Here is a 21,550-nt window from a genome sequence, read left to right as displayed (position 1 = left end):
AGAAAAGAACAAGACATTATTGACAATAAACCCTCCTCCAGACCCACCACTAATCCACCACCAACCCCCACCTCTAAACCCTACCCTATGATCACCACTAATCTACCACTAAACACTACACCACTAAACCTTCACCAATAACACAATCAAAATCGTAGCCACAGAACTAAACAAACCAAAACCCCATTCAATCACAGAACTTAACCCATCACTTACCCAAATAAGTACCACAGAACTAAACCCATCACTAACCCCACTTACCACAGAAGCAAACCCATCACTAACCCCACTTACCACAGAAGCAAACCCATCACTAACCCCACTTACCACAGAAGCAAACCCCCCATTCAGACACTGACTAATTAGACATGCATGTGTGCGCTCGCAACTCATGTCCAAAGAAGATGGATGCTGGGTGGCTGATCTCTGGTCGGGGGGGGGGGGGGGGGGGAGAGAGCTGCTTTAGCACTGTGTTCTCATGGAGATCCCGGGTTCTGTATTCATCATGTAGACATGGCGGCCGGGCCCGGCTCCGGATTGGCTATCGATTCCTTGGAGCGAGGAACGCTCACCTCGTCCGTCAGACGCCACGACTCAATCAGACCGCCGGTTGTTCTTGGATATGAATTGTTCTCTGAGCGCTTTTGAATAGTAGGCCCATATTACACGGAGCCAAGGTTGATTTTGCCCTTGAATTTTCCATTAGAAACTAACAGTGCGGGCGGACGAGGTTTGCAGGGTAATTCTATTAGCTGTCATATTTCCATTAGCAGGAGTGCATGGGTGGACGTGTGTGCAAACGTACTTGATTCCAGGGGAGACGGTGGCGCAGCTGTCCGACCTCAGCCACACACAGTAGGGGTCCCGGGAGGAGAGACAGCTCCTGCAAAACACACACAGGAAGGGCGACAGTCCGTCAGAAAGTGAGACGGGGGGGGGGGCGTTCGTCCAGACAGTCGGTATGAATGTAAGTAACGCTGTCTGACGGTAAGACGGTTAGTCAGACCAACCTGAGACTCTTCCATGAGACAGACATATACAAAACCAGGCTAAGTGCTGTCAGCAGTGTCTGTGTGTGTGTGTGTGTGTGTGTGTGTGTGTGTGTGTGTGTGTGTGTGTGTGTGTGTGTGTGTGTGTGTGTGTGTGTGTGTGTGTGTGTGTGTGTGTGTGTGTGTGTGTGTGTGTGTGTGTGAGCAGATGCTAGCCGGCGGGGGGAGAGAGACAATGCTAGCGACCTAACCGTCGAGGGAGGTAGGGAGGGAGCACTGCGCCGGGCCTTTGCCACGACCGCAGATGGTGAAGCAGGGCGAGGACTGAGCAAAAGGCGTGACGAAGCGCCCCGTTTTCTCTCTGTGGGCAGACGGGTACGTCGGATCTTTGGATGAGGAGTGCCTGTGACACACTGCCATACCTCTGCCTGCCTGAGTGACGCGGGAAGCATTCACATTAAATCACCCTCAGTCAGACGGATACAGAGCGTTGTAGAAATTCATTGTCTCTGAATGGATATTAATATATTATAATATATTATTATTAGATTAATACCTAAATCCCATAATAACGAAAGGTATCCACAAATATTAAAATACTTCTGAAAATAATTGTTAGCATTAAGTATGAAACTGATTCAAAACGGGAGATACATTTTTACATGCTTATTACGATATAAGTATTGAAAAAGAGATTGACAAAATTGTACAGCCATGAAATTATCATATTGAACATCAAAAACTATAAGGCTTAAATATTTTTCCAGTGCATTTCAAATGACCATTATGCAGTTTTACGAGATATAACTTCTATCTATCAAACATATGAAGGTATTTTGGCATGGCCTTCTCAGGCCCGTTCATATCATCTTACAGACATAACCTGTCAAATGCTTGGCTCTGGACACCTTCTAAAGCTGTGTCCTGCAGGGTTCTGGAACCCGGTACTGGCAGACAGAACTACACTGACACATCAGTGGGAGGCTGGCCTTCCCGCTGGCCCACTCGGAGATATGCGCTTTAGAACACTAGGAAAAAACAACTGGTTTAGCTTTGTTTGTGTGTGTGTGTGTGTGTGTGCGGGTTGGGTGTGTGAGAGGGGGGCTCCAAAAGCCCTGGGCCGTAACTTGCCGTTGTCACATCAGCAACATGTTGGGCATAGCATGGCGCCAAAAATTATGGGATATCAAATAACCCATTTCTAGTTCATTAAGTGAGAGGATGGCTTGAGGATTGCAGACAGCCCCGGGATTAGTCAGACACCCAGACAGGCAGCCAAGGAGCACTGAGGATAACCAGAGTAGATAAGACAGGATTTCATGGTGTTGTCATGGTGAAAGTAGCCGGATAGCATCGCCAAGGAGACCTAAGGATAGGAGTCGTATAGAAGTAGCTCAACTGTCAACAGAGTGAGAAAAGATAGATATCAAAATACAATTCCAGTATTCTAAGAGGGTATGAAATCCCTCGCTGATGAGGGGCGCCGGGCTTAAGAAATATCTTCTTTCGGCGCCTGAATGCATTCATCAAAATTCTCACTTCCCACAGAGTTGTGCAAAACACTGCGCTTTCTGAAACATTATATCGATAGCGGTGCCTCAAGTAGAAAAAATATAATTAAAAAAAATAAGCTTTCGCTCTCGAAGCTACAGCTGAGGTCCCTCAAATCGTGGCCCCGGGGCCAAATGTGGCAAATGGAAAACTTTCATCTGGCACAGAACCCTCTTCAATATCAAAGATGGTACTTTTGGTTCCTTTCACGAAAACAGATGTATGCATGAAAATAGTGAAGGTACAATCGATGAATAAGCAGAATAAGCTGCCCCCTTTTAGCAGATAGCCCGCTGTTTGAAAGTGCCGTGTGTAGGCAGCCTCATGCCATTTACTCTGATGATGGCACTGCCGCGTTTAGCTAGCGACCATTAAGACACAGCATTAGCTGCTCGGGGTTGTAGCTCATTGTACTCCGCACTGAATAATTGGCCCCTTGTATTTTTCTTAGCTGGTTCACAAAATGTAACAGCCTCTCGTTGTCATCACAAAATCTGCTTTGCTAAAAGCGAAAGCCTGTTCTCAGTGTGTGCCCTATGTTGGTAAACAGAACACCCTACCCTAAAAGGTGTTTCACCTTTTACCAGGAACACTGAGGTTCTCTTGTGGCTGTCCACAAACGTCCCACGCCGGTGCAGTTTCATGTCTGTCTCTTGTTACAATGACCAAAAAATTAAAAGGGAGTTTAACTAACGCTTAGTTCTCCGACTAGCACTCTCCTCTCGTGAAATAAGTCACTTTTACAGTGGCGATATGCCAAGTCAACTCTTCATTACTGTTCTATTTATAGATCTTACACTATCAGAATGAGGCGCGGGCAAAGAAACATTCAATGTAAATGAGAAAACCAACCAAAGTAACACACATGACTAACATAACGTAAATGGGCAGTTTGTCAGAGAGTAGCATTTAACAGTGAGGTTGAACTGAATACCGTCAAACTAAAACCGTGAAACCGTCTTTTAGGATTTAGTATTTTGAATCCAATAGACATGATATCACCCCAAACATGTAACTGCTTTATTTCATGAAGCTATCAAATTTCAAATTGATTTTCCTTACAAAGAAGACATTTGGACTGGCACAATGTTTTGGGTAAATATTTCTCTGCTCATTTCGTAATAAAACAGAGTTTTTTGAGTAATGGGTCAATCTGGCCGCCACAGGTTTGATTCAGCGTGTCAAGAGATGGAAGAGGCCCTACGTCTGTCCTGCAGTATTCTGGTGTCAGGGAACAGGAGGGAATACGATGAGGTCTGCTGGGAGAAGCATGCCAGAGGGGAGAGAGAGGGAGGGGAGAGGGGGGGGTTGTCTGAGATGAATCACAGACTTGCTGACCCCCGGGGCTACAGTAAGGTCCTCAGAAAGGAGCGCGCTAGGGTAGGGAGAGCGAGCTTGAGGTAGAACAGAGAGGCAGAGAGAGGGGGAGAGGGGGGGGGAGAGAGAGAGAGAGAGAGAGAGAGAGAGAGAGAGAGAGAGAGAGAGAGAGAGAGAGAGAGAGAGAGAGAGAGAAAGATGGTGAGAGACAGAGCGAGATAGAGGGAGAGAGAGGAATGGAGTATTGATTGGAGAGGTGGACAAGGCGGATCTCTCTTTGGACTGTAAAGGATTGAGGGGGAGAAGAGAGGAAATACACCGGTTGACACCTGACCCTCCCTCCACCTCCTCCCGAATGAGGACCACCTCAACCCTGATGAGGGCCCCTAATCCGTGGCTGAGGTGGGCCCCAGCCCTGACTATACCCACACGTGGTAAAATATTGTTAATATGATAAAGTATTATGGGTTGTTTTCTCATAACCCTTACTCTGTCTTACATTTCATCCCAGCTCCCTCTGGCTCCCTCTCCCCAACTCTCTCCTCTGCTCGCTCGACAACTTGAGAAAACAAGAGCGCCACCAGCGCTGGCTCTCAGCCAATCAGCTGCTTCCAATTTGCATGTAAAAGTCTGTTGAGTGGTTCTGGAGGCCTTGACAATGGGGGCTTAGCATGCGATGGGGGCGTATAGATTCTCCTGTGAGATGGATGATTAATCCGTTCCCTTCGTTGAGATTGGGTTCAGGGAAGGGGGGGGGGCTTTTGGCGATGAGAGTTTGACCGAAAAAGGGGTGAGCGGGGTGAACATTCCTCAATGCACTGAAAATAGAACATGACGCCAGCGAGCGAGTCCATTAGCTATCGCTTAAAACCGTACAGAGGCTGCGGAGACAAAGCGCTTTGCTCTCTGCTACAGATGGTAACTTCATTTGCTTTCCACAGTTTCATTTGAATTTCATTGTTTTTAGATTTGTCATGGACGATTATAACATGGAAACGTCTAATAATCAAGAGGAGCCATGGAAACAAATCAACCTTACCTCCAAAATGTACTAACGAATTTGAAAAGTACCGTCATCAGTGCCTACCAGAACCAATTGTTGAATGTGATATATATATACATATCAAAGAATACTTCAATAGCCTGCATTAACTTAAATATCCTGAAAACAAGGGGTGATTCTAAAAACCCAAATCCCAAGATATTCATTGGTAAAAAAAACATTCACATTCCACCCATCCACCTAGCCATTCTGTTTGTTAGCGCAAAACATAGTGGCCAAAAGCAACAACAACAAGAAACCAGAGCGAGAACACACACCGAGCCGCCTCGACCACACACCAGGTATTCTCATCTGCGTGGTAGAGGCTGCTCAGCCTGTGAATTTCTCCTCAGTGGTGTTATTGATAATACTCACGTCTTGCAGGTGCTGTACTCTGAGCAGCGGCTGAGCGGCACGCGGATGACACAGCTGGAGAACGCCACAAACATGGCGTGGTTGTCCCGGTCCAACTCCAGGCCCAGTACCCTCCGGTCCTCCCCACGCACGTTACACCTGGTGACAGACCACCACACACATGTCACACCTAGCAACACGTTTCACACAGCAACAAAACACATGCTACACCTAATAGCACGTTACACCTAGCCAAGCGTTACACTGACGAACCAACAAAACACATGGCTTACACCTAGCCAAGCGTAACATCTAGCCAAGCGATACGCCTTGCAATATGTTCTAGCAACTAAATACATGTTAAATACACCTAGTAATACAATACATGTCCGACCTGGCAACACGGTACTCCTAGCGGCAACACAGTAAACATGTTACACCCAGCCAAACGTTACACCAAGCGACACAAGTTAAACCTAGCAACACGTGACACCCAGCAACACAGCATACGTTATACCTTAAAACATGTTATGTTTAGCAATACATTACACCGGGGGTTAAATTATAAAAAAATATATAAAAAACAAGTTACTTTATAGTATGTTCTCAGTAATTATTTTGTGGGCCATAGATCAACTCGTGATGGGCCGGGTGTGGCCCGCGGGCCGCCTATTGGGGACCATTGCACTACACAATGCAACATGTTACCTGAGCAACACAAAGCACATAGCGCATAGCGCCACACGCTACAGCCAGCAGCGTAAACCTTCACACGGCCATGGTTCAGGCCGAGGGCGGTTCTGTTTCATCTGCTCGGTTGAGTTACATCATATTAAACGGGATGAACAGCAACTGGCTATCAGAGTGGGAGGACAATATGTTAAGCAGACAGTTCTGCCTGAACCGAGGTGGATGAGTTCACCGAGATAAGACTTAACAGGCTGTGGTCGAGAAAACAAAACGACAGTGAGGCACTGGCCCCTCAGGCGGGACGGGGCCTGGCGGGGTGACTACGCAGCACAGCGGCCAGGAGTGTGTGTGTGTGTGTGTGTATGTGTGTGTGCGTGTTGGGTGTGTGTGTGTGTGTGTGTGTGTATATGTCAGTGAGTGAGTGAGTGAGTGAGTGAGTGAGAGGGAGAGACACACACACATAGACACATGGGGGTAAGTATGTGTAAATGTATGTGTATCTGTGTGGTTTCATATCTCTGTCCATGCGTCTCTGTGTACACATGGCTGTGTGGGCATTGAGACAATACCAGAGAATGGGTTCCAACACGGATCCCCAACACCAACAAAGGCACCACAACTGACCAAAACCGGCCATCGCCTAGAAACAAGGAATTCTAAGAGAGAACCAATCGTGAGCGAAAGTGCATTGAAAATGTCCTCATGGCGTCGCCACCAGCATCGTGTCCACCTGCTCTCCACAGGGCAACGTCTGAACACAATCAACGTGCCAAGAACTACGTCCTCATGTCTGAGGGAAAGGGGCGAGTCGGCACTCACACTTGCTAGCTTTTGAGCTCGGAAGGAGTTGTGGGCTTGTTGCGACACGTGCAGTGGTGCACCTCCCATCGGTCCTTAAAAGAATGCCCCCCCCTACGCATGCAAACGCCGACCCCTGGATGAACGCGGCGCTGGATTGGCCCCGGTTACCTCTCCGGGTTGTAGACGTCGATGTCCTCCAGCAGGGCGGTGCTAAAGGAGGCGTTGGAGCCCTGGGTGCTGGCCAGGATCTTCAGCAAGTGCCCGTTCTCCGAACCCAGGAACACCACCGTGTGGTTCTTGTAGGGCCCGGCCGAGGTGTCCACCGTGATCTGGGTCAGCTTGAACCTAGAGAGAGAGAGAGAGCGAGAGTGAGAGCAAGAGCGAGAGCGAGAGCGAGACAGAGAGAGAGAGAGAGAAGGAGGGTTGGGTTACACAGAGCTTAGCGGCGGTACATCTGGAAAAGTCGGTGTAAAAACGGGGTCCATGAAGAAGCAGTGCAAATCAAGATCTTTACAGACACACCAGAGCTTTTAAATCCTGATATATTTGATCCAGTATGAAGAAAAGCAAACAGTGTTTGTTGTGAACTCTCTCCATCGCTCCATCCATCAATCATCCCTCTCATCCTTAAGACACCCGTTGCTTGATCACCCAGCCTCCAAAGAGCCTCATCCATCCATGCATTCCTTCATCTATCAATTCACCCAGAGCCACCCCCCCCCCCCCCCCCCCTCCCACCTTCCCCTCTGCACTTCCATAAATCTCTGCAGTCAAGAGAGTTTTCCGAGTTCACAGCGATCCTTCTGCTTCTCATTTGGTCTCGGTGACAGCCAAGCAAGTAGTGTGACCGATCTGAGAAAGATTCCCCTCCACCACTGCATTAAAGGGATCCAAACGCGGCCCCCAGAGCCCTCCACTTGTTCTTTGCACCAAAGCACAGGTAGACTTTTTTTTATTTTCTATTCACAATGCTGAGAAGTTTCCGGTTTTATTCACTCTATAGTGACTTCAACTTGTACATACCTAGATATATATATATATTATTTTTATATCCCCTATTATATTATGCAGCATATTTCTCTCTGCCTGTGCCCTGTGCTTTCTATCTCCTCCGACAGCTGAGATTTCCCCTCTGGGATCAATAAAGGAGAAGCGTCTTATCTATCTATCCACCCCACCCCGTATCAGCTCCTCCACCTCCACCTCCACCACCACCACCACCACCACCACCACCACCACCACCACCAGCAGCAGCAGCAGCCCAGCTGGCTGTTTACCCACAATAACTACACAGCCACGCTACGGCGCGCCCGCTTGTCACCGCGGCGTGATGCGCCACTCCTGGTTGGATCTCGTTTATTTTGCACCTCTCCGAGGAGCGGGGGAGCCAGATGTGTTGTCTGGGCACCAGATGTGAGCTGACACACACGCGCACGCTCGCACACGCGCACACACATATACATATACATAGAGATACACATACACACACACACACACACACACACTCAACATGCACTTCCACAACTGGGATGACAGTCTGGCGTGACTTTAGTTGGGGCGGGCGGGGGCTGGGGGGGGAGTGAGTGAGTGATTGAGCGAGTGACAGAGAGAAAGAGAATGTGTGTGTCTGTGTGTGGTGTTGGTCTCTTTGGTGGGAATACACAGGTTATTTTTTGTTTTTTTGGGGGATATGAATGTGTGTATGGTTCTTGTGTGTAAGTCATCTATGCAGATGTTGATGCTGGGTGCATGTAGTGCACAGGGAACTGCTTTCTGTGCGTGCGTTTGTGCGCTTGTGTGCGAGCGCGTGTGTGCGTGTTTGCATGGGTGTGTGTATATGTGTCTGTGCGCCATCTGCATGTGTGCGTGTGTGTGTGTGTCAACACCCATCTTATCTGCCACTAGCTGTTTTTCAAAAGACACACACATCCACTGTGTGTGTCTGTGTGTGTGTGTGTGTGTGTGTGTGTGTGTGTGTGTGTGTGTGTGTGTACAGAGTTTGAGAGAACCTCCTGTGGATTGACTCAGACCCGGTGGGAGAGCTCTTTGATGTGGGCAACAATCGAACCCGTTCTCCCGTGCAGAATAAATCTAATTGGTTTTAATGAGGGACAGGGCGCTGTTCTTCCATCTGAGTTCACTCGTCGATATCCGCCGCACTGCATGCTGGGAAGGAACACGCTACGGGGGCAGCTTTGTGTGGCTGGCCGATAATGGAACAGAAGTGCACAAATACGGCAACAAGCAGGCACGAGGGAAACAATTAATGTGTTTTTGCCGTTGAAGGATACATAATTGCATTGCCGCTCTCGATGAGGTCAAGCACGCTGCGCCCCGCCGCCCCACCGCTGGCCTTGATTAGGTTTTGATTAATCGGCGACCTTTCCAGCCCAGCCCAAATTGAGGAGCGGAAGCAAAAGCCACGTCTGTGTGTCTGCACGACAGGTACAAGCAGTCCTCACTTTACCTCACTTTGTCTCAGGGAGCGCCTGGTCACCGTGTTGGTCTAAAATGTATGTTATGTCCGTGTAAGGTCTACCCACCGACGACACGAGGGTTAGTGGAAGTGTCCCCCCAAGGATTAGACCGCAAAGATCCAGGTCTAGTCTACCGGTTGGTACGATACACAATGGCGGAGGCCACAGGGGAGTTGATCGATACTTCATCAAGTTGGACACTCCCACCTGTGATGTCCCCAGTTGGTAGAGTTTTTAAATGGCTTGGAATCACTGGGGTAAAACATCAGATCTTTAATTGGGAACTGTAACCGGAAACCTAGGAAGCAGTGGCACTCCTGGTTAAACACTGGCATACACCCTGTGTTTTTTGGGTCAAGAAAAAAAGCCCAATAGGGTCCCTTTAAGTCTCGGTCCGTACCTGCTGGTGGTGCGCGTGAAGTAGGGCTGGTCGTTGACCGAGGGCACGGCCTCGTCCATCAGCGGGTAGGACTTGATGAAGGTCAGCGTCTCGTCCGGGAAGGTGGTGGACGACTTGTAGGTGGAGGCGGAGCCGTCGGCCGCACAGCAGCCCGGCCTGCGGGCGCGTGGCGGAGGAAGAGACAGTGATGGATATACATAAGCAAATAGGAAAGGCACCTGAGACATCTGGCTGAGCTTTAGTTCAGAAGCAGAGCGGGGAGGCTGAGGACAGCTGCTTTGTTCTCAGTCTCTGTGAAAAGCACGACAAGTAAAACGACTGCAGCAGCCGTGGCGCAGATGTGGATTCCATTGTGAGCGACAGATGAACACGTTCTTGGAAACACGTCTCGGTGGAGCCATTTAGAAAGGCCTCGCGTTACCTTGGTTTGGGGACCTGCTCCTCGGGCACGGGGCTCCAGGCCGACTCGCTGTTGCGCTGCTCTTTGAATTTGCCGTTAAAAGCCTTTTCAATGTCGTCCATGTAGAAGGCACACACCGCTGAGCCTGTGATGCTGGGAACACGCAGAGACACAACATGAACAATTAAAGGAAGTATAAATGCCCCGTTGAATGTTCTAGAGAACCATTAACTACTACTAATACTACCACTACTGCTTTGCAGACATTTTCTTAAAAAGCGATGCTTTGTAGGAGCAAAGGCAGCTTGCTCAAGGTCAGCACACATCGGGGACTTTTCAAGACCAATGGTTTGACACCACAGCCCTGGCCCTAACCCAATCTACCACTACTTCTACTACTGTTTGAAGTCCTTGCAGAGGCATAGCAGTCTTTTATCCTAAGAAAATGTAGTATTGATCATTTCTCTCCTATCTCGATGTACATTTCATTTTAAGATACACCCCATGCACTTTAAGGAGCAGGTTGGGGTTGAGGCATATGGCCCAAGGTCAGACTGCAGACGATGTGTCTGTCTGTGTGCGTGCGTGCGTGCGTGCGTGCGTGCGTGTGCGCGCGCGCGCGCGCGTGCGTGTGTGTGTATGCATGTGTGTATGCATGGATAAACAAATCCCTAGCAACTTGTACAGATTTGTATCTTGAATGTATGTATGCATAGATGTATATATGTATGCATGTATATATATATGTATACATGTGTATATGTACATATGTATGTGTGTGTGCATGTGTGTGGCGGGGGGGGGGGGGGTAGCACCAACCAACCTGTTGGCCTGGGTGGTGAAGACCCCGAGCACGGCGGGCCGGTGGTTGATCTGCAGCACGTTGGTGAGAGACTGCAGCACGTCGAAGTAGAAGAAGGAGTCCCCCGGCACGGAGCAGTTGAGCCGCGCCTTCAGGAAGGAGGTCCAGTAGCGCTCCAGCACACGCGGGGACCCACCGTTGTCGTTCTTGCAGACCCGGGCGACGCGTGAGAACACCACCTGGGGGGGGGGGGGGGGGGGACGACAACACACCTTAGGGTAGAGTTATGGTATGGCTGCGACGCAACGCAAGGGGGTTCAGGGCGCCGATACGTCCTTGTGGACCCCTTTATGCGCGAACTGCGAGGCCCTGACGTGCACCTCCCAAATATTGTAACCTTGCGTCGAGGTGACGCAGCAGCAGGGGCCGTGATTGGTCTGCAAACGTAAACCCGAACTCAACCCGACGCAGAACCAAAACAGGTTCACGACTTTGTCGACTCTGACTCTGTATACGTCACCGACGTCCATGTCCCTTGGACCCTATCTGTGCAGTGAGTTTGCAAACAGCATTTCTTTATACTGTATAATGGCACATTACAGTTAAACAGGAACTGCTGCAGTCGGCTATTCCCTTATATTAAGAACCTTAAGTTCTTCTCCATATATCACAGCACATGATTGGTCTAACTTAAAAAGTTGCACCAAAGATGTCAATTCTCGGTATCGGAACGATGGAGAATAAACATTCTGGACCCATGACTCTCTTATATCACCAAATAGCCAAACATGACGGTTCCCCTTTGGCTTGTATAATGAAGGCGTAGGTGACAAATAAAAAGCTTAAACTAATAAGATGAGGACGATAAAGTGTTAAAGTGCCCAGAGTCCAGAGTACTGTAAACCCAATGCTGATGGGTGAAAATCACTCATCCCTCCTTAACACAGCGTTTTTCTTACGACGCAATAATCTAGCTTTGACTCTCCAAAGTGCAAATTGTTCAATAACACATCCAAGAGCCTAGGTCCTTCTGCCCGGGCGCTATCTGTGGAATCAACGGCGCTGACTGGGGCTGACATAGTGGCAGGACACGCGCCTCACCTTTCCCAGGGTGGTGTACTCCACCGCGATCTCGCTGAAGAAGAAGTACACGTAGTTCCCGTACTCGATGGCGTGTAGGAAGTGGGGCTCTGGGGGGAGGAGGATGGGGGGGGGGGGGGGGGGGGGGGGGGGGGCCGGGGGGAGGTGTGGAGGACAGGAGAGGAGAATGTTCAACAGTGACACTGAGGCTGCGGCGCTGACGGCTGCTGATTTGTATTCCTCGCCACGCTGTGGAGTGGAAACACCCGGGGAGACAGCGAGCTAGCAAGTCACCGTCTCCCCCCCCCCCCTCCCCCTCCTCCCCGCTGCGGCTGTCCTCCCCCCCACTGCTAGCCACCCTCCACCCCTCTCCCCTCTCCCCCCCCCCCTCCCCCTCCTCCCCGCTGCGGCTGCCCTCCCCCCCACTGCTAGCCACCCTCCACCCCTCTCCCCTCTCCCCCCCCCCCCCCCCCCCCAACGGAGAACACAAAGGTTTCTGTTTGAAGAGGTAGGAATGAACTGAACTGTAGGGACAATGCGTTCTTGTACTTAAAAAATACAAATAAACAAAGAAAACTTTCATTCCGGGCACAACAAACAGCGATAAAGGAAGGCTTAGTTGATAAGGTACAGCGGGTCAGCACAAAAAAAACACACCCCAGAAGAGGCCGTTTAAATAAGTAATCCAGCCTGTCGGACTGCCTCACCTCTCAGCCACTTGGAGTCGTACTTGACGGTTCGCAGGACGGGCCTGCTCTCCCCCAGACTGCGATAGATCACCGCGTCGCTTGCCAGGAAGTCCGTCATGGTGGCCGAGTAGAAGTCGCCGCCTGGCAGGGCAGAAAGCAACCCATCAATCAAGACGCTGTTCACAGAAACCCCTAAGACAACCCTGGGCAGGCTTATTTTTTAACTCTCAGGTAACTTTCGTTGCCCTTTAGAAGAAAGTGGAAGAGCACAGATGCGAACGTGACACCCTCTTGAAGCCCGCCCCTGTGTGTACTGAGAGTAAATGTCACAGGAACGTCAGCGGGATCTGGGACGGCTTTTGAGGGTCCGTCTGTCGTACATCCCAGACTGTGATCCCACTGGCCACTAGAAACCAGGCCCAGATGCACTGGGTGAAGAAAGGACATATCTCCTAATCAGAGGAGATGGCTGCTGATCTTATTAGGAGAGGCTGACAATGTTCCAGACAATCGATTACCGTCTCATGAAACTATTGAACAAGTTGAGGTCTGCTGTCCTCTTCCAGTTTTGCATAACTCATCAGCGGTGGGGGCAGTAACACACACACACACACACACACACACACACACACACACACACACACACACACACACACACACACACACACACACACACACACACACACACACACACACACACACACTTTGATATAATCAAATTTAGTCTAGTCTAGTTTGCAGACATCTTTACCCAAAACTATTTCGTGAATTATTTGAGATACTTGTCATTAATGAGGGCACCTTGTTTCGGGGATTCTTTGAAGTAGACTGCGGCCACTTATCTATCCCGAGCCCACATATGCTAACTTAAATACATACAATAAGCAAAACATAAGGAGGGAGATGTAGATGAGGCCCTGTGAGGGTCCTGAATCACCCAGGAGGACCTACCAGCAAACAGGCCCACGTTGGACTGGCGGGACTCGAAGGGGCAGCGCGCCTGGCCCAGCATCTCCTCCCCATCCTGCTCCAGCGTGGCCATCTGAGGTCAGACAGGGGGAGACATTTACCAAGCCATATACCCAGAGATTTACGCATAACGCCCAGCAACAAACGCTGAAATAAAAAACAAAAGCCCCACCCGTTGTAAACACGAGTCTCCTAAAAGCAATCATGGCCGTGTTTTACTGCGAGATGACGCGTGATCACCCGCTAGGTCACTGTCACGGCCCCCCCCGAAAACTTTGGCCCACATCAAAACACACGCCGAGCACATTTTATGCCGTCGGGTTTACTGAAGAAGAAAAAAAATAAAAGTATGCGTGCCGAATCAATCTCCCGGTAATGAAGGCCCACACATGAGTCATAAAGATTAGTTTATTTGATGTGTGATGTACGGCGGCCGTAAGAAAGGTTGTGGGCGAGGCCTGGAAGGCCGGGCTGTCAGGTTGGCAAGGGACGAGATATCTGCTGCCCACAGATATTAAGCTGCTATTTTCTGACCTGCTGTTTAACAAGGTTGTAAACCCCGGCTACAGCAAGAAAATCCCTTGTGTGTGTGTGTGTGTGTGTGTGTGTGTGTGTGTGTGTGTGTGTGTGTGTGTGTGTGTGTGTGTGTGTGTGTGTGTGTGTGTGTGTGTGTGTGTGTGTGTGTGTGTGTGTGTGTGTGTGTGTGTGCGTGTGCGTTTGTAGGGACAAAGGGTGTGGTTTTAAGTAGGTGAGGTCGTCAGAATACTAAAGACAACTATAAAGATGTTCCCAGAGTTGAAAAAAACATTATATTTAAAGCAGTTTCCAGGAAGCAAATCCTACTTAGTAGAACGGCACACTTAGTAGATGCCCAAAGACCAAGCGAAAAACGCTCAGAAGCCACAGATGTTACGTGCGCTTATGAATGTGGTTAGTCACAGTTCACCGCCATAACCTAGCTTCTTTTAACCCTGTACTGACTAGGAGAGTCCAGCACGGGTCATTATGTCCTAATGTACACAGTGGGCTCCTTCTAGAGCAGGAGTGTGCTGGCTGCAGCGAGGCCGTGGAGGAGCATCGGTCAGGGCAGAGCTAGGCTGGATGTCCACTGGGGCGCTTTAAGTTCCCAGCCTCCTCTGTCACTGGCAGTAACACACACACACACACACAAACACGTCACAGACACACACACAGACACAGACACAGACACAGACACAGACACAGACACACACACACACACACACACACACAGACACAGACACAGACACACACACACACACACACACACACACACACACACACACACACACACAAACATGCAGACATACAGTACACACACACATGCAATGTCAAGCACACACAGATGCACAGTCAAGCACACACACGCACCTAATGCACGCACGCATGCCCAAGCAGACTGACAGACACAGACACACGCACACGCACACGCTCACACACACTATAACGGGAAATTATGAACAAATAAGTCATACATTTTGCAAAAACAACACGCGCACAGAGAAAATGGCCGTCGTTCAGGTTTCCTGGTCTCCCAAGGTTTTTTCCTATGGCCTTCCAGAGAGCGATTCCCCGTGATTTACACATTTTGGCATTCCCGGACGTCCACTGAGCTAACCTGCGTGATTGGTTTCCAGACGGAAGCGCTTGGACCGCAGTGGGGAAGGTGTTTACTGGAGGTGGGGCGGCTGGAGCACGTTGGGGCGCCATGCATGGAGTGGGGGGGGGCAAGAGGCGTTGAAGTCGGTTCAACAGTAAATCAGCTCTTTAGTTTTCATTTGTGGTGGAAGGTTCACCGTGGAAATACATGATATATCTCTGTGTGTTCAGTTCTGTATGGAATCAACCGGAACGCTCTGCACAAACTTTGACCATCATATGCATAAATTAAACTCTACATTTGAGTTATTTCCTATTATATATGTTAAAAGTGGTGGTGAAAGTGGAAAGTGAGTCGGAGTGGAATAATTACACTTCATCCCAGGCTGGGCATTTTTCAATCAAAACATTGAGGTGCATGGTGAGACATGCAAAACAATGCAAGCATGGCCACCGTTTATTTTCTGGTGTCTATTGAATGTTAATGCATCCGTCTAGACAATTATGCTATAAGGCGCTTAGCTAGGAATGTCCTGAATGCTTTCTCCAAGGTCACACTGCCATATCTAATAGAGCAATTTAGGTGTCCATAAAACTGACAATACATCACCAGTGTTAAGGACACATAACTAAAATACAGATCCTTTGCTCAATCACCTAGACACCTCTCTCTCTCTCTCTCTCTCTCTCTCTCTCTCTCTCTCTCTCTCTCTCTCTCTCTCTCTCTCTCTCTCTCTCTCTCTCTCTCTCTCTCTCTCTCTCTCTCTCTCTCTCTCTCTCTCTCTCTCTCTCTCTCTCTCTCTCTCTCTCCTTTACGCACCACAAGAGAGCTTAAGTACTTTTTCACACAAAAGGCAATGGTGCTCATGGGAAATGTAGTGTTTATTCGTGGAAATACAAGCCCTTTCCCCCAAAAGCACCCATACTCAAGGGCCGCGTAATGGCTCCGGCCCCTCTCTCTACACACCAGCGACCTGACCTCCCTGTCCTGGGGGTCAGCGCTCTGGAACCAGCCTCTCCTAAAGTCAACTTTTAAACAGTTCCCTGCCTCCCCCCTCCTCGCAGGCATCGGCCCTATAATCCCTGCGCTGGTAGATTTATGCGTTTGAGTCTTTCCCCCGTCCTTACCTCCCCCCTCGCTCTGTGTTCCACTGAGGGGCTGCTGTGAATCACTAACTTAAACTCTAAAACATGATGTCATCTGCGGGGGGTTTCGACCAGACTGAAACCCGTTTGGCTGAACTGTGGAAAGACGGGAGGCCCATAGGAGCCTTACCATCTCAGAGAGAGAGTTACAACAGCACTACCTCTGATCTGATGCACCAAGGATACTAGAGCATTTTGTAAAGTTCAATGGTTTACAAAGTGGTGCATAAAATGAGTTTAAATCCAAAGCGCGCAGTGAAAGCAGATTTATTTGCATGTATTCTCGCAATAAAGGGGCAAGTAGGGGTTCTGTGTTTTGCTCAAGGACTATGGCCACTAAGAGTAGAACCCAGAACCTTTTGGCTGACGGTCAACCCCCCGGCCACAACCGGCTCCATTTGTATCATGTTCAGATGTTGATTCACCACACTGCGTTTACACGGCAAAAGCCGGCGGCTGTTAGGACCGCTGTCGGCGCCGTAGCGTGTTTATGAGCCCACTATCGGCGCCTTTCCTCGACAGACTCACTCTACACCTCTCCCTCTCATTATTCATCCCTACAGCAGACAGTAAACCACGGAGATAAGGCTCTGAGTGGTTTTATAGAATTAAAAAATCTCCTCCCCGTTCTCTCACCCCCCGTCTCTCGCCCTCGCTCTCCCTCTGTAAATCCCTCCATTCCAGTGCCAGACCCTCTCCTTCAGGCTCCTCTCCTCTAGTAGCTGTTTGGCACGGCCCGCCCCCCCCCCCCCAAGCTGGCTTTCTTTATTCATATTTCTCCTTCCCAAACGTCCCACACCTCAGTACACCATCTACCTTTCTGTTGACAGATTGTCCTCACTTTGTTCGTATCCTTTCTTGCTGAGTGCACATGTTATTCTGTCAACACCGAGCCTCTCATCTGCTTACACCAAACACCGATTATGGTACGAAACTCCTGCTTTCAAAATAGTGATGGCAGCTTTAAAAAAAGAGAAAAAAACATGCGTCTGTCTTCGAAGTGGCAGTGACAGGGCTGGTTAAGGAAAACTACTCAAACCAGTTAGTAGACTCAGACAGAGGCCTCTGATTCCCTGGCAGCACAGAACTTTGGCTAGAGTGTGACAATGGGTTTGATCCCGTCCATTTCCTGCAGGGCTCCTTGAGAATTTCCCATCTGGGTTCGGCAAAGTATGATCTCATGACTAACCCGTTCTTGATCCGAAGTGCATCTGAATCTGTGTGTCTGTATCCGAGCTCACTTTAGATCTCTTGTCCTAGGCTCACACGGGAGCAGCATGCACACCACACGCCATGTAACACCACACAGCCGTGCCACACCGCCGTGCTCACCTTGTAGTTTCGGCAGGCGGGGTTGAAGGCGTTGGTACCGCAGGCGAACAGCGTCTCGTCGTTGCGTGGGACCAGGACTTTGATGTAGTTGTAGCATTCGTCCTGCAGGGAGTAAAGCAGCCCCGCATTACTGCTGTACATGGGGGACACCTGGCAACCCGGGCCACAACTACAGACAGCTAGGACTGATGTGAAGGTGTTGACGTCTTTACACAGTCCCATCTACACACGCGCACGGCATATTGAAAAGACAGGCACATAAACAGAGCAGAGCCCCCAAACTGAATGGCCTGCATGTGTGCACGCATGCACTTGGACACACACACGCACACACACACACAAACAGACACACACTCACACATACACACGAGCACGGGCGGACAGACGGACGGACGCACAGATACAGCGACACACACACAACAGACTGGCACATAATGGCCAAAACAAAGAAAGTTTCACACAAACACACAACCACATACACTTCACCAGGAATAGCCAATTGGGCAAGATGAAAAGTTTATGAATCTGTGGTGTGTGTGCGTGCGTGTGGTTGTTTGACTTGCAATTTATGTGTGTCTTTGTGTTATTATCAGTTGGTGGCAGGGGTGGGATTATGCGTGCACATCCATGCATGTGTGTGTCTTTGTGTGTTTGTGTGTGTATCTGTTCAGGGAATTCTAACTGTTGTTTTATTCATGAGGCTGTGTGACGGTGTGACGGTGTTTTTTGTACGTGTGTGTGTGTGTGTGTGTGTGTGTGTGTGTGTGTGTGTGTGTGTGTGTGTGTGTGTGTGTGTGTGTGTGTGTGAGAGAGTCTGTGCTTGTCTGTGCCTGTGTGTGTCTGTTTATGCATGGCTTTCTGCTTATAGATGTGTCCGTCTTGCGTGTGTAATTGTGTGTTTGTTCGTAGGTGTCTTTGCGTTTGTGTGTGTGATTGAGTGTTTGTGTTTAATGTGCGTATGTTTATGCATGTCTCTGTGTGTGTAACCGTTTGTGTGTGTGTGTGTGTGCCTGTATATGCATCCTTCTGCAATGCATGGTGTGCGCATTTGTTTTTGTGTGTGAACGTACGTGTGCGTATGCGCGCGTTTGTGTCGGCGTGGGCGCGTGCGTGTGTGTTCATGCGCGTGTGCGCGTGCGTGGCGGGGCTGCTACTCACGCTGTTCTTCCCCCGCACCGTGCACTTCTCCACATCCTTGGTCTTCCAAGTGAGCTTCTGAAAGAGGGAACAGACACCAAGCTGTCAGCGGTGACGGGCCGGGCTCCCAGGACCACCCGGCTCTCGCTGTTCTCCAGCGCTCCAGTCCCATTAACAGACAGCTGCGCTGGAACTCTCATTAGCTTCAATATACCGTCCCGGGGTAAAGACGACAGACAGGACCCCACCGGTCAGGGGGGGGGGGGGGGGGGGGGGGGGGGGGGGGGGGGCAGGGCGAGGCACCCAGCCAGAGGGGCGGTAGAACATGAAGGTATTACCGCTCGTCAACAAAGGAAAAAAAACAACAACAGAAGAAAAGCAAGGTGTCTTCCAGATCCACCATAACCGCAGAGCACCAGGGTTAAACAACCTTGGGGTGGTTGCTTCTGTACCGCGGCCAGCATGGTGATGTACGTCGACGTTAATTACATCCTATTATCCTCCCCGGTCCCCGGGCGAGGCGCTGGGCTCTCCACCTGGAGCCGTGCACGCGTACACCGCCACGCACGTACCATACTCATCTTCAAGATGTTTTTCGTTTATCTTTGTTTGGTCATATGTCTAATATGAACCCGCACACACACACGTACAGGCAAACACACACTCACACACACATATATGATCTTCAACGTAGTTAACTATGACATTTTATCACTGTTACTGAAATAAGACCCCAATTTATAGAGAACTAAATTGAATATCACATGGCAACTGTCTACGTATCTAGGTGCCTTTGCCTCGGAAAAGGCACTTGGGTGTCACAAAAAGAACATTGTTTGCGTGCAGAGCCAAGTAACCAATGTTAAGACGAGGGCAGTGTGCCCGTGTGGAGTGCAGTCCGGGTAGCGGCTTGTTTCATAGCCGTTTGTGAGGATTAGGCTTCCCGGACACCTATTGTGTAACACTACTGTGTGTGGCACACTTAATATACAACAATGCTAAATATAATGCTCATAAACAACAAACCCAGAAAGTATCAGAAAGTTGGCGTGGGTCATAACCATGGGGATAATAACATGCCCCCTCGCTAAAACTCTACACCCAAAACTCAGTTTTTCCTTCTGACATAGTGGGTCACGCGCTCTTTAAATGAGGGATGAAGTAACATCTGGTCCAGCTCCACTTCAAGAGTCATCCCACTTTCAATTGGATTTCATCAGGGATCCTGCTGCTGCTCTATGACCCATGGTAAACTACACTACGCTATGCTACTAGCTATGCTGTGAGCTATGCTACACAATGTGCAATGCTAAGCTACACTATGAGCTACACTAAAAGCAACGTTAAGATACAAATTAAGTACTTCTAAGCTAAACCATACTATTAGCAACAGTTACATCCGCTGAACTACATTATGAGCTACACCATTCTTTACTACGCCTCACGAGCTACGCATAGCTACACTGAGCTAACTCTTCATTGTCTTGCTTGGCCACCACCCATCAAAAACAGCTTACTTGACAACTTGGGTAACAGCAGGAACAAAACAACAGAAAACTGCCATTTTGGTTAGTTAACATAACCCTAGAGTCCACACCATCGCAGACAGACCATAATATTTGGTGGTCTGGAACCAGTACCCGAGGATCTCAAGTGCATGTATTCCACAAAGAGCACGGCTGAAAATCAACATGAACTCTGGACAAATTCCCCCTCGAAATCTACAAAACTATCCATAAAACGTAAGCAGTGCCAGGTTTCTGGCGCTCTCAGGGCCCTGACGTGGCCTGAAGCTAGGAAAAGGCTGTGTTTTATAATAAGGGTCAGATCCACAAAATCTATCCAGCAGTGCAAAAATACTGTTCAAGCCAAACCCTGCTGGCTCCTGAAACCGACAGAGGGACACATCTAACACAGTGACTATAAAGCATTGCACTACTTACTCTTCATATTAGCATGCAATCTCTCGCTTTATAATCCATCCAGATAACCTTTTTGATCACACCCAGTGTGTTTATATCTTGCATTTCAAACCTTTTCGCACGTTGTATTGTCAGGAGTCTGTCCAGCTTGCGAACTGATATCCTTTGACGAGCAGCACGGGACCCACTCTGACTAGCGAATGAGTAGGAGGCACCAGAGGCAACAGTTGTTGTGGAGTCTTGGCTAATACCTTGAATCATTCAACGTTGAGGTGAGGCAGGAGAATGCAAATGACTCGTGGGAGGGGGTTCATTCTTTGAATGTTTGTTAAAACTTTCGATGAACCATGCATGATAATGAGCTTTCGGTATGCAAGAGAGGCTGCACATATTGTTAACACAAGTAAACTGAAGTATGATGCTCCAATCATGGGCGCTGCACCCTAGGAAAAATGCTTTCTTAGAATTCAAGGTTAGAATTCATGGCTGGAATTAGTATCCGGTCTCAATGTGAGCCCACTTCCTCTTCACACCGTCCGGATGTTATCGGATTAAACTGTGTTTCTAATGTATGCATGGTACATTTACACCGGCTGAAAAATGCGTTAATTTAGTTAAGGTTAAAAGATACAAACAGAAGCTTTCTCTCAGACCCTGGCAGAATTGGATCCTCGAGATTTAGAGTCTTAACTATCTGCAGTTACATCCGTAGTCATGGAGATGGAATCGGAGTGCCACTCAACTCAGGAGCTCCAGACTCTTAAAGACGGCGGGATGTGAAAGCATCTCGGGGGTTGCAGTCCGCACAGTTACTGGAGCCTACCCAGCGAGCGAT

At 49.1% G+C, this 21,550-nt stretch overlaps 1 protein-coding gene across 3 annotated transcripts in view; it reads right to left on the bottom strand.

The window, feature by feature from the left end:
* The window catches only part of sema6e (sema domain, transmembrane domain (TM), and cytoplasmic domain, (semaphorin) 6E), a 123,979-nt gene that overhangs the window by 23,001 nt on the left and 79,428 nt on the right, over positions 1-21,550 (bottom strand). For all 3 annotated transcript variants that reach the window (XM_056603028.1, XM_056603030.1, XM_056603029.1), the window contains 11 exons: positions 18,815-18,871; positions 17,657-17,758; positions 13,544-13,634; positions 12,611-12,733; positions 11,925-12,013; positions 10,845-11,062; positions 10,043-10,174; positions 9,622-9,777; positions 6,913-7,089; positions 5,275-5,412; positions 806-883 (listed from right to left, as the gene is read on the bottom strand). In XM_056603028.1, coding sequence (XP_056459003.1) covers positions 806-883; positions 5,275-5,412; positions 6,913-7,089; positions 9,622-9,777; positions 10,043-10,174; positions 10,845-11,062; positions 11,925-12,013; positions 12,611-12,733; positions 13,544-13,634; positions 17,657-17,758; positions 18,815-18,871 — 1,361 coding nt within the window. The remainder of the gene's footprint in view (positions 1-805; positions 884-5,274; positions 5,413-6,912; positions 7,090-9,621; positions 9,778-10,042; positions 10,175-10,844; positions 11,063-11,924; positions 12,014-12,610; positions 12,734-13,543; positions 13,635-17,656; positions 17,759-18,814; positions 18,872-21,550) is intronic.

This window comes from Gadus chalcogrammus, chromosome 11 (assembly GCF_026213295.1).
Source record: "Gadus chalcogrammus isolate NIFS_2021 chromosome 11, NIFS_Gcha_1.0, whole genome shotgun sequence".
NCBI classification, from domain to species: domain Eukaryota; kingdom Metazoa; phylum Chordata; class Actinopteri; order Gadiformes; family Gadidae; genus Gadus; species Gadus chalcogrammus.
The sequence above is the reverse complement of the archived record's forward strand: the minus strand, read 5'-3'. Positions and strand labels throughout refer to the sequence as shown.